The 14,180-nt window shown below is 37.2% G+C and overlaps 1 protein-coding gene across 1 annotated transcript in view; it reads left to right on the top strand.

Moving 5' to 3' along the window:
- Nucleotides 1-14,180, top strand: part of LOC118807435 (voltage-dependent T-type calcium channel subunit alpha-1I-like) — a 199,952-nt gene that overhangs the window by 7,131 nt on the left and 178,641 nt on the right. Inside the window, exon 2 of the mRNA XM_036569447.1 lies at nucleotides 1,280-1,413. Coding sequence (XP_036425340.1) covers nucleotides 1,280-1,413 — 134 coding nt within the window. The remainder of the gene's footprint in view (nucleotides 1-1,279; nucleotides 1,414-14,180) is intronic.

The raw sequence follows: 14,180 nt of genomic DNA, 5'->3' as shown, positions 1-14,180 counted from the left end.
CCAGCTTTCTATATGCTGCTATTTACTGAGGGAATTATAACTTGGAAAAAAGACTGATGGAGGAAAGAGGCCTTTAATTGAAGCTGCTCAGTCCTACTCAGTTTGCTGTTTTGAAACAAGCATATTTTTACTCTGCATCCCTAAAAAAGTGGTTCTTTAGTAAAAGTGATGGGTACATATACCGCACTGTGCAAAAGTTAAAGACCACCCTTCATTAGTTTAATTTCCATTCAAAGCAGCCATAAGTGTAAGTTATTCAGGCGATATCTCTGAGGAGATAAGATAGATATCAGATAATATACTTGTACAAGGAAAGAGAACGTCAATGGAAAATTTGTGAAAACTAGAAACTAGAGTTCAAAAAATGATTAAAAGACACAGAGAAAATGGGACTCCTAGCAACCACCTGGAAAACCTGGTAGACCACCTAGACTGTCCCCATCAGATAAACAGCATATAAACTTTCATCTTTGAGTTTCTGTCCATCCTTTCACTACGAGAAGACAACTCAAAGCTATGAGTCGAAACATATGTAGCTGTTAAGAAGCCGTTAGGAAATGTTCTGGTGTTCTCAGAATAATGGACAGACCTCAACATCACTGAATGTGTTTGGATGGCAAGAAGCTGAAAGTACAACCAACTTCTAAAACTGAGCTTTGGAGGTGTGGAAAAATATCCCTGCAGATTTCTTTGAAAAGCTGAAAACAAGTATTCTAAAAAGAATTAAAGCTATAATAAAGTAAAAGAGTAGACACAAATCATACTGACAAAAAGATATTATATTATCTTTCCCCTGATGCTGAAAAAGGATTTTATTCTTAATGATTGTTTAGACTGGAAATGAAATTAAAGGGGCGTGGTCTCAGTACTGTAGACTTGTGACAGCTTAAAGAACCGTTTGAATGCATGAATGGTGCCTGACATGGTTTAATAGCTCTTCTCTGATGGAAAAACTGTTTATGTAAGTTTTTTTTTTTTATTGCATGTGTACGAGGGATATTGTATTACTGTATAAGGTTCTTTTACGGACCTTTAAAAAATATTTCTACATTGTAGCAAACAGGGGTTTGACATTGTAACAAGTCTGTTTTCTCTTTTCTGAAAAATAATGTCATGGTCATATCATATCATAAATATTGGTATGTTCTTATCATTTCATATAATGCCATAAAAAGTTTTACATCACATTCAAATTAAAAATGTTTTTTCCTTATCTTATACAGTTGCTTTTTCAGAGATTGTGCAAAGCGTCTTTAAATAAACTTTCTCTTTCTCTCAGACATTTGATGCAATGATTTACATCTTCTTCGCTGTGGAGATGGTGGTGAAGATGGTGGCCCTTGGGATCTTTGGCCGACGCTGTTACCTTGGCGACACCTGGAACAGGCTGGATTTCTTTATCGTAATGGCGGGGTGAGTACATTTTAAATGATTCGCAGAATCTGAGAAGTTGTAAAGCAGAAGTGAATAGTTTATACAGCACTGTAAAAGTGTTGTAAAAAAGTAGAAGTCCCTTTAGACCTCCATTTAAGTAAAAGTACAAAAGTATTTGCCTTCAAATGTACTTAAGTATTGAAAGTAAAAGTACTAAAAGATTAATTGTGACTTTAATGTCCTATTATCATTTTTGTAACAAGACTCTTGCTTCATTAACTCATTTTAGGTGAAAATACTCCAGTGTCACTCTTGGTAAAACAATCTTTTAATAGAATGTCATTAATTAGTCTGACATTATCATAAGCACAAAATTGAATGCAAACACTTTCCATTAGGTAGAACCAAGTGGCTATGAAATAACTTTTTGTAAACAAGCAACGTTTCAGCTTAAGATTTAGGTTTCAAGTTAGGTTAGTTCCATCATTTATCTTGATATAGGCACTCCCAAACTTTTACGCTGCTGCACTGATGTTGAACCGTATACTTGCACTGGGTAGGTATGTCTAGGGTTAGGGTTAACAGGTCAAAACAAGCTCAAAACTATGTGCGCGCTGTACCCTGATTGGTGCTCTTGCTTCGCTCGTCCTTCGTTTTGACGTTACATATTTATACACACATAAGCCAAAAGGAACGACAGATTTCGCATAATGTAGTGGAGTAAAAAGCAAGATATTTGACTTTGAAATGTAGTGGAGTGAAAGTAAAAAGTCGCCCAAAATGGAAAAACTTGAGTAAAGTACAGATACACAAAAAAACTACTTAAGTACAGTAATGAGTTACATTTACTTCGTTACTGTCCACCACTGACAATAACTGAGTTATAACAAAATTAACAAACAGGATGCCTATACTTTGAAAAAGGATGATCATACCCTGAGGCAGATAAGGCTGTGTTTGATTTAATGTGGAGGAAGGAGCTCTGGAATTACAGTCGTATGCAAGTTCCTCTGATCAAATTACATGTTTTGTTGATTTTCTAAGTGAAAATACAGTTATTGCACATCTCATATTTTAAGTTTTATTTTGTTTCCAATGTGTAAAACTAAAAAAGCAAACACAAATTGCACAGAAAAAAAGCCATATCTAAGTGTTTTCTCTCTAGTTTTCTGTAAATTTATTTTCACTTAGAAAATCAACATAATGCACTTTTACCAGGAATGTTCAAAATTTGAATGTACATTAGTTTCAAACTTTGCGCTTTAGAGCTACAAAATGGGAGCAAAACATGCCTCCATGAACGTGTTGTTTGCAGCTAAGCATTAAGCTAACAAGCTAGGATATGAGTGATAACTGTAGTTCGTGATATATTTGCCTTCTCAAAATAGTGAACTTTATGGTCAACAAATAACCAGCTACTGTGTTTGTATGTTAGTTGATCTAAAGCAAATTTCATTTAAAACTAGCAAAACGGTGCTTTATTACTTCTCACAGTGTGAGCTGTCATGTTGCTATGATGTCTACATCTAAATCCAGAGTTGAGAACTCCTTCCTGACATTCTGAGTGGGAATTCCGAGTTGATGGGATGTTTTCTTTGGTTTTGCCTTGTCAGAGGTTGATAAAGTACAAGGTACAAATGCAACTTTGGATGCACTGGTCAAATACATCCTAAGTTGACAAGAAATTACTATAAACACAGTGGTGCTTGAAACCTTGTGAACCCTTTAGAATTTCTATATTTTCTATATTTCTGCATAAATTTGACCTAAAACTGCATCAGTAGACAGAGAACCAAAGTAAACGAATAAGACAAAAACATTAGACTTGTTCATTTATTTATTGAAGGACATGATCTATACGTATCTGTGAGTGGCAAAAGTTTGTGAACCTTTGCTTTCAGTGTCTGGTGTGACCCCCTTGTGTAGCAATAACTGTGCATCCACAACTGTTTTTCTGAGGTCCTCAGAAATCTCCTTTGTCCATGCCATAATACACTTTCACAAACTTGTGTTGTGAAGATCAGACCGTGATAGATCCCTGTTCTTTAAATAAAACAGAGTGGTCACTCACACCTGATCACCATCCCATTGACTGAAAACACCTGAATCTAATTTCAGCTTCAAATCATCTGCTAATCCTAAAGATTAGTTTCCCACTCATATATATGTTATACACTGTTAGAATTAAAGGTTCTGTACAGGTACATTTTTTGTTCATCAAGGTACAAACAAGGGGTACTGCCCCAGTGACAGTTTACTACCTTTATTTCTGAGAGTGTATTGTACAATTTCTTCAATAAATAAATGACTAAGTCTAATATTGTTGTTTAATTTGGTTCTCTTTATGTACTATTAGGACTTGTGTGGAAATCTGATGTTTTAGGTCAGAAATAAAGAAGATTCTAAAGGATTCACAAACTTTTAAGCACCACTGTAGATAATTGTAGCATATTTTGGAAATACTTTTGATTGGTTCCACTCTAAAAATTAAAATATTGAAATACTGAATAAACCTTATAAACATACATTCTTTGGTGTGCTCCTCTACACACCATAAAATATTCTGGAAAAAAGAAAAATGGCACTTTAGAGTTGTTCTCTATTTTCCATTTTTCATTTAAATGATCAAGAAAATACACATGCAGTCAGTTTGCTGACCTTTCACTGTTTGATCTCTGAAAATCCGAGAAGATTCTCTTACCTGCGACAGAGTAAACGTCATATAAAAAGTAAAGTAACATTTGAAAGGAAGAGACAAAAAACCCAAGTAATTAAGATGCTTTCAGCTTCAGACTGTTCCGTCACTCAGAGGGAAAGTTCCAGAGAGTTTTCCCCAGCGACCAATCAGACTTCCCTCTATACGATTCCAGGGTGAGGTTGCAACGTCTCCAGATGTCATGACAGCTGGAACAGGATGTGACTTCCATCAAACTTGTAGGGGTTTTTTGTGTTTTTGCGGTGTGTCAGCAGCAGGCTGTATGAGGGGCCGGCGTTTCAGAGTTGCTCTTGGTGGGGTTCCCAGAACACTGTGCTGGCCCGAGGATGATAGAAGCGCAGATTCAAATGAATGGCATGGCAGCTACAGAAACATAATGGACCAACGTGCAGAACACAGTCTCTAATCCTGGACGGCAGCCATATCTCCTATCTGCCATAAACAGCAGCTTTCGCTGTATATTCAGCAGTATTGACATAAACGTCACCAAGCAATGTCTGTTAACCATTAATGGATGAAGTTCAGTTTTGTGCCAGATGTTCATTTCCACTCGAGAAAGCCAACCCTGAAGGTTTAATTACAAAAAGTGGATTCAAGAAACTCTAGCGAGTTCTGCAAGCTGAAACCTGAAGAAAGTTCTTTTGAGGTATTGGTGTTACTTTAGTGTATACACTGCCTGCCAAAAGTTTGGGGACATCTATTAAATGATCTTTTTTTTCACTTTTGAATATCAAACTACCAAAAATCTTCCCAGTTTTCTTTGCAAAATCTACAAAACAGCAGACAAAAGTCATTTATTGTGGATAGTGCCAAAGGCCACACATTTTATCTTCTTGTTGTGGTGTCATAACTCAAATCTTTGGGCTACCTTTGGGCCAAAGTTGTTTCAATATGTGCTTTTAACAATAGTTTGGAAAAGAAATCATTATTTAAAACCTGCTCTTCAAACCAAGGAAGCAGTGCCAGAGTGGGTAATCAGGAAAGTTGGGTGAATTCCTGGTGGGCTGGTAACATTTTAGGCCTGTTAATGTGAGCTAATATATAAACTCATGCATATAAGCACAAGAATGCTTAGACAAACTATAAATGTTACATCCAAGTTTACATCTGTAGCAATTTAGGGGTCAAACCAGCAGCACCCATCTCAAATGGCACAGCCCCAATTTGCTGATTGTAAACAGAGGCATTATAACTGAGTCTTGTACAGTAGATGAAGCTAAAGTTAGTGTCTTATTCTCATTTCCTATTCAACCTCAACCCCATACATAGCCAGGGCCCACCAGCAGGCCCAAAGTTTTATTATAACTATATATCTATAGCCTAAAAATAGCTCAGCCAGTTTGCATTGAAGTCCATGTAGTTAAGAATTGTAAGCCTTAGTATGCAATAAGCCTGGGATTTTAAGGGGTTAAAGGATGTAGTAGTAACATTCGGACGACTGTACGGGTGCTAGTGTGTAACTGCACTTTTTAAGGGAGAATGGAAATTCGAATAAGAAGCTAATATCTGCCTTGAGACATTTTTCCAATTGTTTTAGAGACTTTTTTAGCAAGAAAACAAAACAAAAAGAAAAAAACAAGGTGTCGCAGAAAAGACAGGGATAAAAAAGCTTGATTGTCATGATTATGTCACATGTAAGATAAAAGCTTTCGCCAGTTTTCATTTTATCACTGGGTAGCCACCTTGGCTATCTCAGTGTAGCATATCAATAATAAACAAGAAAAATAAATGAGGATTTTACAGTTATTTTGCGTGAAGGCAATGCAGTTAGAGTCTGGGGTGGGATGGTCTGCATCATGTAACTCCTGATCTGAAAACTAATCCTACTCCGGCCCTGCAAAGAAGAGTGTTGAAGCTAAACATATCCAAAATATTAACGCATAGTTCAAATGTAGCTGGCTGATTCCAGTGCTAGTTCTAAAGATTCTATAAGATTTAAGACTTTAGAAAAACAAGATTTTCTTCAAGATAAATGCTGAAATACTACAAATGCTTTTTAAGGGCTGCAGTGACAAGGCCAGAGACATTTACCAAGATGTGGCTATGTACAGCTAGCTAACAATACACATCAGTAGAACGAGCATAAACTAAAAGATCTACTGACAGCATTGAGAAGAATTGTCATATATGTGTGCATTAAGACAATAGAGACTTCCAGTGACTATGGTAAAGTCATTGATTGCCACTGGATAATTCATTCAAATTGTTGTGTACTTTATATCTTTTTGTAAATCATGAGTTCTTGATCATGAGAGAGCCTTGCTTGGTCTGGGAAGGTAGGATGGGAGATGTCACTCTCTCCCATTTCTCAGTGCCCTGCTAGCCAGTGCAGAATTGGTAGTCAAGGTTCTCCTCCAAGCGCGTTGAGTTGTCCAATGATGATGCATTAGTGGCAGTTTGAAAAGATGCAGTGGTGCTTCACGTGTCTCGTAGGAAACACATGCTAGCCTTCACCCTCCCAGACTGGTAGCATAATGTGAAAGTGGGAGCCCTTATTAGTGGGTGGAATTAGTTAAATTGAAGTGGAAATTGGGTACAAATCTAAAAATATTATGAAAAATTGTGTTTTTTTATGTATTTATGTATTTTAATCTTAACCCTCTATTGCACAATGTTGCCTCAGGGCAACAAACTCAATTTTCAGTTTTAACAATAACATTATCCATATTTAAAGACAATGACAGGGTTAACGATAAAAGGAACAGTTTGAGTATATCAATAAAAAGTACGATCTCTTAGTGGGCACTTTTAAACCTCCTTTTTAACACTTAGTTTAAATTTTTTATGAGAATTTGCAGAAATATGTTTGTTTTGATATTTAATAATTAGGTCCATTTTATGCAAGAAAAGTGAATCAAATATTTTTTTAATTGCTCTCATAACATGTACAGTAGAGGGTTAAATAATAAATAAATTGAACAATTGTGTTAATAACTCGTATTGCTAAAAGAAAGCTGGGTTAAAGCTCTGATTAAAGCTGCTTAATCAGAGAATATATATCGTGATAATGGTGTAATATATCACCAAATATAAAAATATGCTCAGACCATTTTAGGCTTTGGTCTTTAAAGGTTAAAGGAAAAATAAGTGCAAATTAAATTGATTTCATAAGAAACAAGCTGTCCCCAAACTTTTGTATTTCTATATATATATTTGTATCTCTACACCACTTACTTTTAGATGGAGAAGTACAGGGATGATACAGTGGTGTTGTAACAGTAAATGTATGAGTAGACAGCACATGAGGAAGCTGTTAGAACAGAGTCCACATACTGCATCTTTAGCGGACATGTACTGGGTCATGACCTTTTTTTGCACCGGCACCAGCAGCAGCAGACTGGCCAGATGGTGGAAACATCTCAGCAGACTTTCTGAGTGCCCAGGGGATGGCCTTGGAGTGGAAGAGTGAGTGAGAGTGTGTGTGTGTGTGTCCAGTTTGTGTGCCTTCTCTCGGTGGAAGTAAGTGTCCAGAGACTCGGCTTTAAACCAGTGGCTGAATTTAAAGCAGTGTTAGTCAGTAACTAACTCACGCCAACAGCAGCTCGATTGAGTATGTGAAACACACTTTCTTTCTCTCTTCTTTCTTCCTGTGTCGTCTTTGCCTGTCTCTGTCTCTCTCTCTCTCTCCGTGGTAAAGAAGTGTCTCTCTATCTCTCACCTTCTCTCTTCAGCTGTCTTTGTTTTTGACCTCCCACTGCCGTCTGAAGGTCGTTATGTATGCATGAACCACTTCACACTGACAGCAGGACTATCAGCCTCACACTCACACACACTCAAACTATAGCCCCTCTCTTCTTTTGATCAAATGTCATGTATGACAGCTCAGCTGAAAATTCACACAGAAATCCTGGCTGGAAAGGAGTCTCTAAATCCTTTAACTTTCCTGCCATGCACCAAAGCGCAGTCTGTAAATAAATGTGACAAGATTTCCATTTGGCTTTAACACATTTGATGTGAAATAAAAATGATAACGAAGATTAAAGTGCAGAATATCAGCTCTGAATTGAGAGTGCTTTTGTCTATTTTGGGTGAACCATACAGGAATCATATAAAAGTCCTTCATATACACAATCATTCATTGCAGGGGACCATAAGGAATGAGAACGGTTGACATAAATAAAACTGTTAGTATTCGACTGCAAATCATTTGAAAGTCTATAAACTTCAGTCTAGTTTAGTTCTGTCCTAGACCAACCTACCTGACCCTAGCAACATGTTTTGAATCCAAAAACAAATGAAGCCTGACAGAATTCTATCTGAACTTGACTGTAACCTGAAAATTCTGCCATAACCCGAATGTAGCCCAACGAAATTCAGTCTGAACATGAATGTAGCCCAAGAAAATTCTTTTTGAACCCGACTAAAGCTCTGCAGAACTCTCTCTGAACCCGATTGTAGCCCAACAAAATTCTGTCTGAACCCCCAACAGAAGTTTGTCTAAAACGAACTGTAGCCCAACAGAATTCTGTCTGAACCTGACTGTAACCCAACAGAACTCTGTCTGAACCCAAATGTAGCCCAACAGAATTCTACTGAACCCCCAACAGAATTTTGTCTGAACCCAACTGTAGCCCAAAAGAACTCTGTCTGAACCCAATTGTAGCCTGACAGAAATTTTTCTGAACCTGACTGTAGCCCAACAAATTTCTGTCTTAATCCGACTGTAGCCCAACAGAACTCTGTCTGAACCCAATTGTAGCCTGACAGAAACCTTTCTGAACCCAACTGTAGCCCAACAGAATTCTGAGTAAACCTGTAGACCAACCGAATTATGTCTGCATCTGAATGTATGAATGCAGCCCAACAGATTTGTCTTTACCCAAATGTTGCCCAACAGAATTGTCTAAATCTAACTGTAATCCAGAAGAATTCTGTCTTAACCCTACTGTACCCTGACAAAAATTCTGTCAAAACTTGACTGTAGCCCAACAGAATTGTCTCTGAACCCGACCAACAGAATTCCCTCTGAACGCAACTGTAGCCCTGCAAAATTCCATCTGAACTTAAATGTAACCTGTGAAAATTCTGTCTGAACTCAACTTTGACACAACAGAACTGTTCCAACTTGACTGCAGCCTGGCAAAATTCTGTCCTAACCCAACCTGAATCTGCCACCAACTGGAGACCCAATAACTTGATATTTCCAATGATCAATCTTGATGAGTTACTTCTTGTGACAATGACAGCCACATGCTTTGGCCCTGCTGATCTGCCAAGTTCTACTAATAACAAGAGTGATTCCTGTGTGTTTTGTCTTCTGTACGTGAAATATTTGCTTAGTGTGATTAAGATTTGATCTGTCAAGGCTATTCAAGTTATTGTTCCTTAGAAACTCCATAGTTGCTTTATTGTTTCGCCTGTTGTCGTTCTGCAGGTAAAGCACAGTTGATAGCTACATTTTATCTGAGCGCTGAAGATGCTTCTGTTCACTTTAGAATTCATTTTGCTGCTGTCAGCATTCACATTATTAATAAAGACACATGAACCTGTTCCACTGGCAGCCATACACACAGATGAGGTGATAAGCTTTGGAGCATTAGCCGGTCCATTTTTTCCCCACACATTTCGATCTAGCACAAAATAATCTTCACCTCATTTGTTCACAGAGTCCTTCACACTTTCCCCAAATGCTACAAAGTTTTTATGCATGTTTTTATGTAAACTTTTTACAAACCTTAGCAGTTTGAAACCTGGCCTTGAGGCTTTGCATTGGTTGGTATCTTGTGGTAAATCTTCTGAGATTAGGCCAACATATTCTTTTCTTTATGTTAAACATATTTGCATCCTGAAAATTGCTCCTAATAACTGAAGTTATTCTTTAGTCACTATAAAGGACTTTAGTGGTCTGTCAGGTTGTTTTTTTCAGCTGGAGGTATTCTATTAGTGTTGGGAGGTTACAGGCAAATCAACTGATAAAGGATGACATTGTTTCTTTACAGTGAAATGGGCTATGCCTAATTGGTAATTTGGACCAAGAATTTAAGAAATTTTTATCAGAATCTACAACAGAGCCTGAAATACTGTGGTTAATACTTTTTTTTCATTTCACATTCCAGGTTATATTTCATTAAATAAAGATAAAGCAGTTGGTGAGTGTGGAACTTTTATTAAAAATGGAGTCCACTATTAAGTCATCTTTGGAATGTGTTGCAGTAGAAACATTTCACATGGTAACTACTCTCATGGGTTGCCATAAGTGTACAGTTCTCAAGTTCAACAACTCATTAATGGCACTGAATAGCACAGAATTTAATAGGAGTATGAAACAGGTAAAACACTAGCCAACTTAAATGAGCATGGAATGTAAATGGTCAAATATGATGGACATGCCAAGCCAGCAGCAATGTGAGGTCATACATCAATTTAACTGTACTGTCTGGAGAGTTTAAAGGAGTTTGAAGGAAAGGAAGAAGATGTGCTAGGCACATAATACCAGGGACAGTTGACTTTTTATTTATTTATTTATTTATTTTTAAATTTAAAGCAATTTAGATAGTTGCTTAAGGAAGCCTAAGTTATGAAAGCCCATTCCAGCCAGGCTGAGAATAAAATTTCAACCCTTTTTTTTTTTTTTTTCAAATTTCTGTAGTATTTTAAAACTTAGATTTAGGATCTGGAAATAATGACTTATTTTCTTGAAATGTTTTGCTTGAAATAATAACTTTTTAATTCTAAAGTTATTATTTTAGGATAAAAAGAAATTATTGTAAGATAATTAGTCAAACTTTTGAGAAAATACATCATCATTTTGATATGGTGAGTCATTATTTTGTTACATTTTTAAGAAATTATTTATTTATTTATTTCATTATTTCAAGATGCTAAGTCAAAATATCAAACAAATTAGTCATTACTTTGAAATATTAAGTCAAAATTTTGTTATACTGCTGCCAGAAACAACATCTACCTAGTGGAAGTACGCATCCATAGTAAGTACATAGATAAGATGGATGAGAAAAATGTGAAAACGTGGAATGAATCTATACATCCAGTCATTTATCATGCAACATCTACAGCAATGCCAGGCAAAGGAGCGTATAGCTAATGAAAATTGGTTCACTGGTGAAAGCTTTCCCATTGGCAGAACTTCATGAGCTGGACTAAAGGCTTTATGCATCAGATTGACAACCATCATAATCAGCAAGCGACAAACAAAAAAACACTCAATACAAGCAGTAACCTGATCAATGACTTTCTGTCAGCTGTTAGAAATGGAAAACAGCAACAGTTCTGCACTAGGCCTCTTTATTCACTGTACAACTGCTATGTATAAGGTAAAACATGCTAATGTCTGACCAATATTGTGGAGGTGTTAGAGAAGTTTTGACACTTATGGCTTGAACTGAAGGCCTCTAATGGTCACAGGTTTTATAATCCATCTGCCATGGTATGAAGAATACAAGCATGATATCTTTGGTTCTAGACCTGGCTTACAACTCTCCTTCAAAAGATATCTGTCTCCCTTTTGCTGTTTTTCTGTCTTTCTTTCTTTTGTGTGTTTGATCTCTGTCTCCCTCAGTGCACGCCTTACTGTCGTAATCTTCCTCCTATACAGTCTTCATATATTGTCTGATGCTAGTGTATAGGAAGACAGCAAATCAGTCTTTCAGCCTCAACATATCAGTCTCATCCAGATGGTGAATTACAGGAGGGAGGAGTGCATGAAGACTAAAAGGGTGATAGAGTTCATCTACACGTCCTCATGCTCATTTTCCTTTCAGCTCATTTGGGTTCATCCATGCCCATATCATAGTGATCTGTACTGGATTGTCAGCAGATTTCTTTTGCCCAACAACTCCACAGACCTATGTTTCCCTTTTGTAGTTTGGAACCTTGCTTTTGTGTTCTTGACATAGCCTGTGGCATCTCTATACACTATATGGCCAAAAGTTCATGGACACCTCTCTGCAACACTCATTGCTAGAGTATTAAAGTAAAAACATAGCCATGCAATATCCACAGACAAACTTTGGCAGAGAATGGGTCATATAGAAGGTCATACTGACGAAATGCATCATGTCAACAGTAAAGTTTGGTGGAGGATGGACAATGGCCTAGGGCTGTTTATCAGGGTATGGACTAGACTCCTAGACAGTTATATGCTTCCAACTTTGTGGCTACTTTGGGGAAGACCCTTTCCTGTGCCAGCATGACTGAGCCCCCATGTACAAAGTGAGTTCCATAAAGAGATGGTTTGATGAGTTTGGTGTGGAGGACCTCCACTGGTCTGCACAGAGCACTGACCTCAAACCTACTGAACACCTTTGGGATGAATCAGAATGTTGATTGTGAGCCAGGCCTTCTTGTCCAACATCAGTGACTGACCTCACATGTTTTTTGAGCTAATAGGCACAATTTCCCACAGACACACTCTGGGGGAAGCCTTCCCAGAAGACTGGAGGCTGTTATAGCTGGAGAAGGGGCCAACTCAATATTAAAGTACATTGTTCTGGAATACAATCTCCAACTAGCTCATATACATGTAATGGTCAGGTGTCCACATACTTTTTGCAATGTTGTGTGCATTCATGGATACTGTTGTAGTGTGGAATGAAGATCTGTTCTGTTGGGGTGATTTTTAGTGGGAAGAATATCGGGTGACCCCACAACCCAAAATTCAGTAGTTGGAAGTTTTCTCCAGTTACCTAGGTTTCTGTCTATCACATGATGCTACTAGCATATTGAATGCTAGCAAGTGCTTCCTTTCTTTTCAAACAGCTGCTAACGCAGTGTCCTTGGACTCAACACGTTTGGAGGAGAACGCTAACTGCCAATTATGTTATGTCAGCTAACAGACACCCCCGTTAGCTAGTATCATCATGAGAGAGAGTTAAGGCCATCCTACCCACCCAGAGACTGTGATTTCCCAATGATTGCCTCTATCACAGTGGAATATGCAATACCTAATTGATAAAACATTTCTGGGTAATATACATTAGTGCCAGTGCAAATGTATCTGTAACAACTTCCAGTGGTTCCCTGTACTTGTTTTGGTGAAAAGCATCTGGCTCAACCACAGTACCTAAGGTGGAACATCAGCGCGATGTCAAAAACACAGCATCCACTTAGATCTGGTGTAATTAGCTGAGTTGATTACAATGGGAGGGTATGGAATTTGTAATTGTCGCTCTCTTGTGTCACTTGTCAGTCATGATAGTTCTTTTCCACATACTTGACACTTGTAATAAAGCTGTGGCTGTTGCTTTTTTAACAGCTTGCTGTTGCTATGTTACAGGTGGCCATAGCAAAACTTTGATTTTGTGTTCCCGCAACCATTTCTGTGTGGATTTTGATGTGTGTTTGGGGTCATTATCTTGCTGAAAGGTCCACCAAAGTCTGGCAGAGACAGACAGATTTTTAGTGGAATTCATTATGCCATTGATTTTCACAAGAGCCTCTGAACCACTAGCAGCAAAACAACCCCAAAGCATCAATGATCCACCTCTATTATTTGTCAGAGGGTATCAGGATTTTTATTGAATACATGTCCCTGTTTTTTTTTGCCAAACCTAAAAATCAACTGTTCTATGCTTTGGAAACTTTTTTATTATTGCCCTGATTGCTGTGCTAAATGGTAATTTTGACTGATTATTATTATTACTTTTTATAACCGTTTCCTAATCTGTACAAGTCCACAGCTGTTATAGACATATTGATGGATGATAAAAGCATCTTACTTGTGTGTAGCCTCATATTTATACCTCAGCGAAACAGGAAATGGTCCTAGACAATGATGGAGTCCCTGGAGACAAGTTTTGCAGTCAAAGAAAGATATTTTCATCCAGAAATTCAAATTTCTTTTTATTTAAGATATTATTAAGAGTTCTAATAAGTTTGCTCCATATGCTTTTGAAAGAATACATTATTCCTAAAATAAAATAGCACTCTTATAGGGTAATTTCTATTTGATAAATGGCAAGCAATTTCTCTAAGGAACATTTAAATCATTATATGTATTATGTATTTTATATGATTGCTGACTGTACACAATATTCAGAAAAGAGGATATTGTTGATTATACTAATTATACTGCCATTAATATGTAGTCTTGTAAAACTAGATTTTTGTGCTGCAAATACAGTACAATTTG

Source organism: Colossoma macropomum, unplaced genomic scaffold (genome assembly GCF_904425465.1).
Source record: "Colossoma macropomum unplaced genomic scaffold, Colossoma_macropomum, whole genome shotgun sequence".
In the NCBI taxonomy this organism is placed as follows: domain Eukaryota; kingdom Metazoa; phylum Chordata; class Actinopteri; order Characiformes; family Serrasalmidae; genus Colossoma; species Colossoma macropomum.
This window is presented reverse-complemented; position numbering and strand designations above follow the sequence as displayed.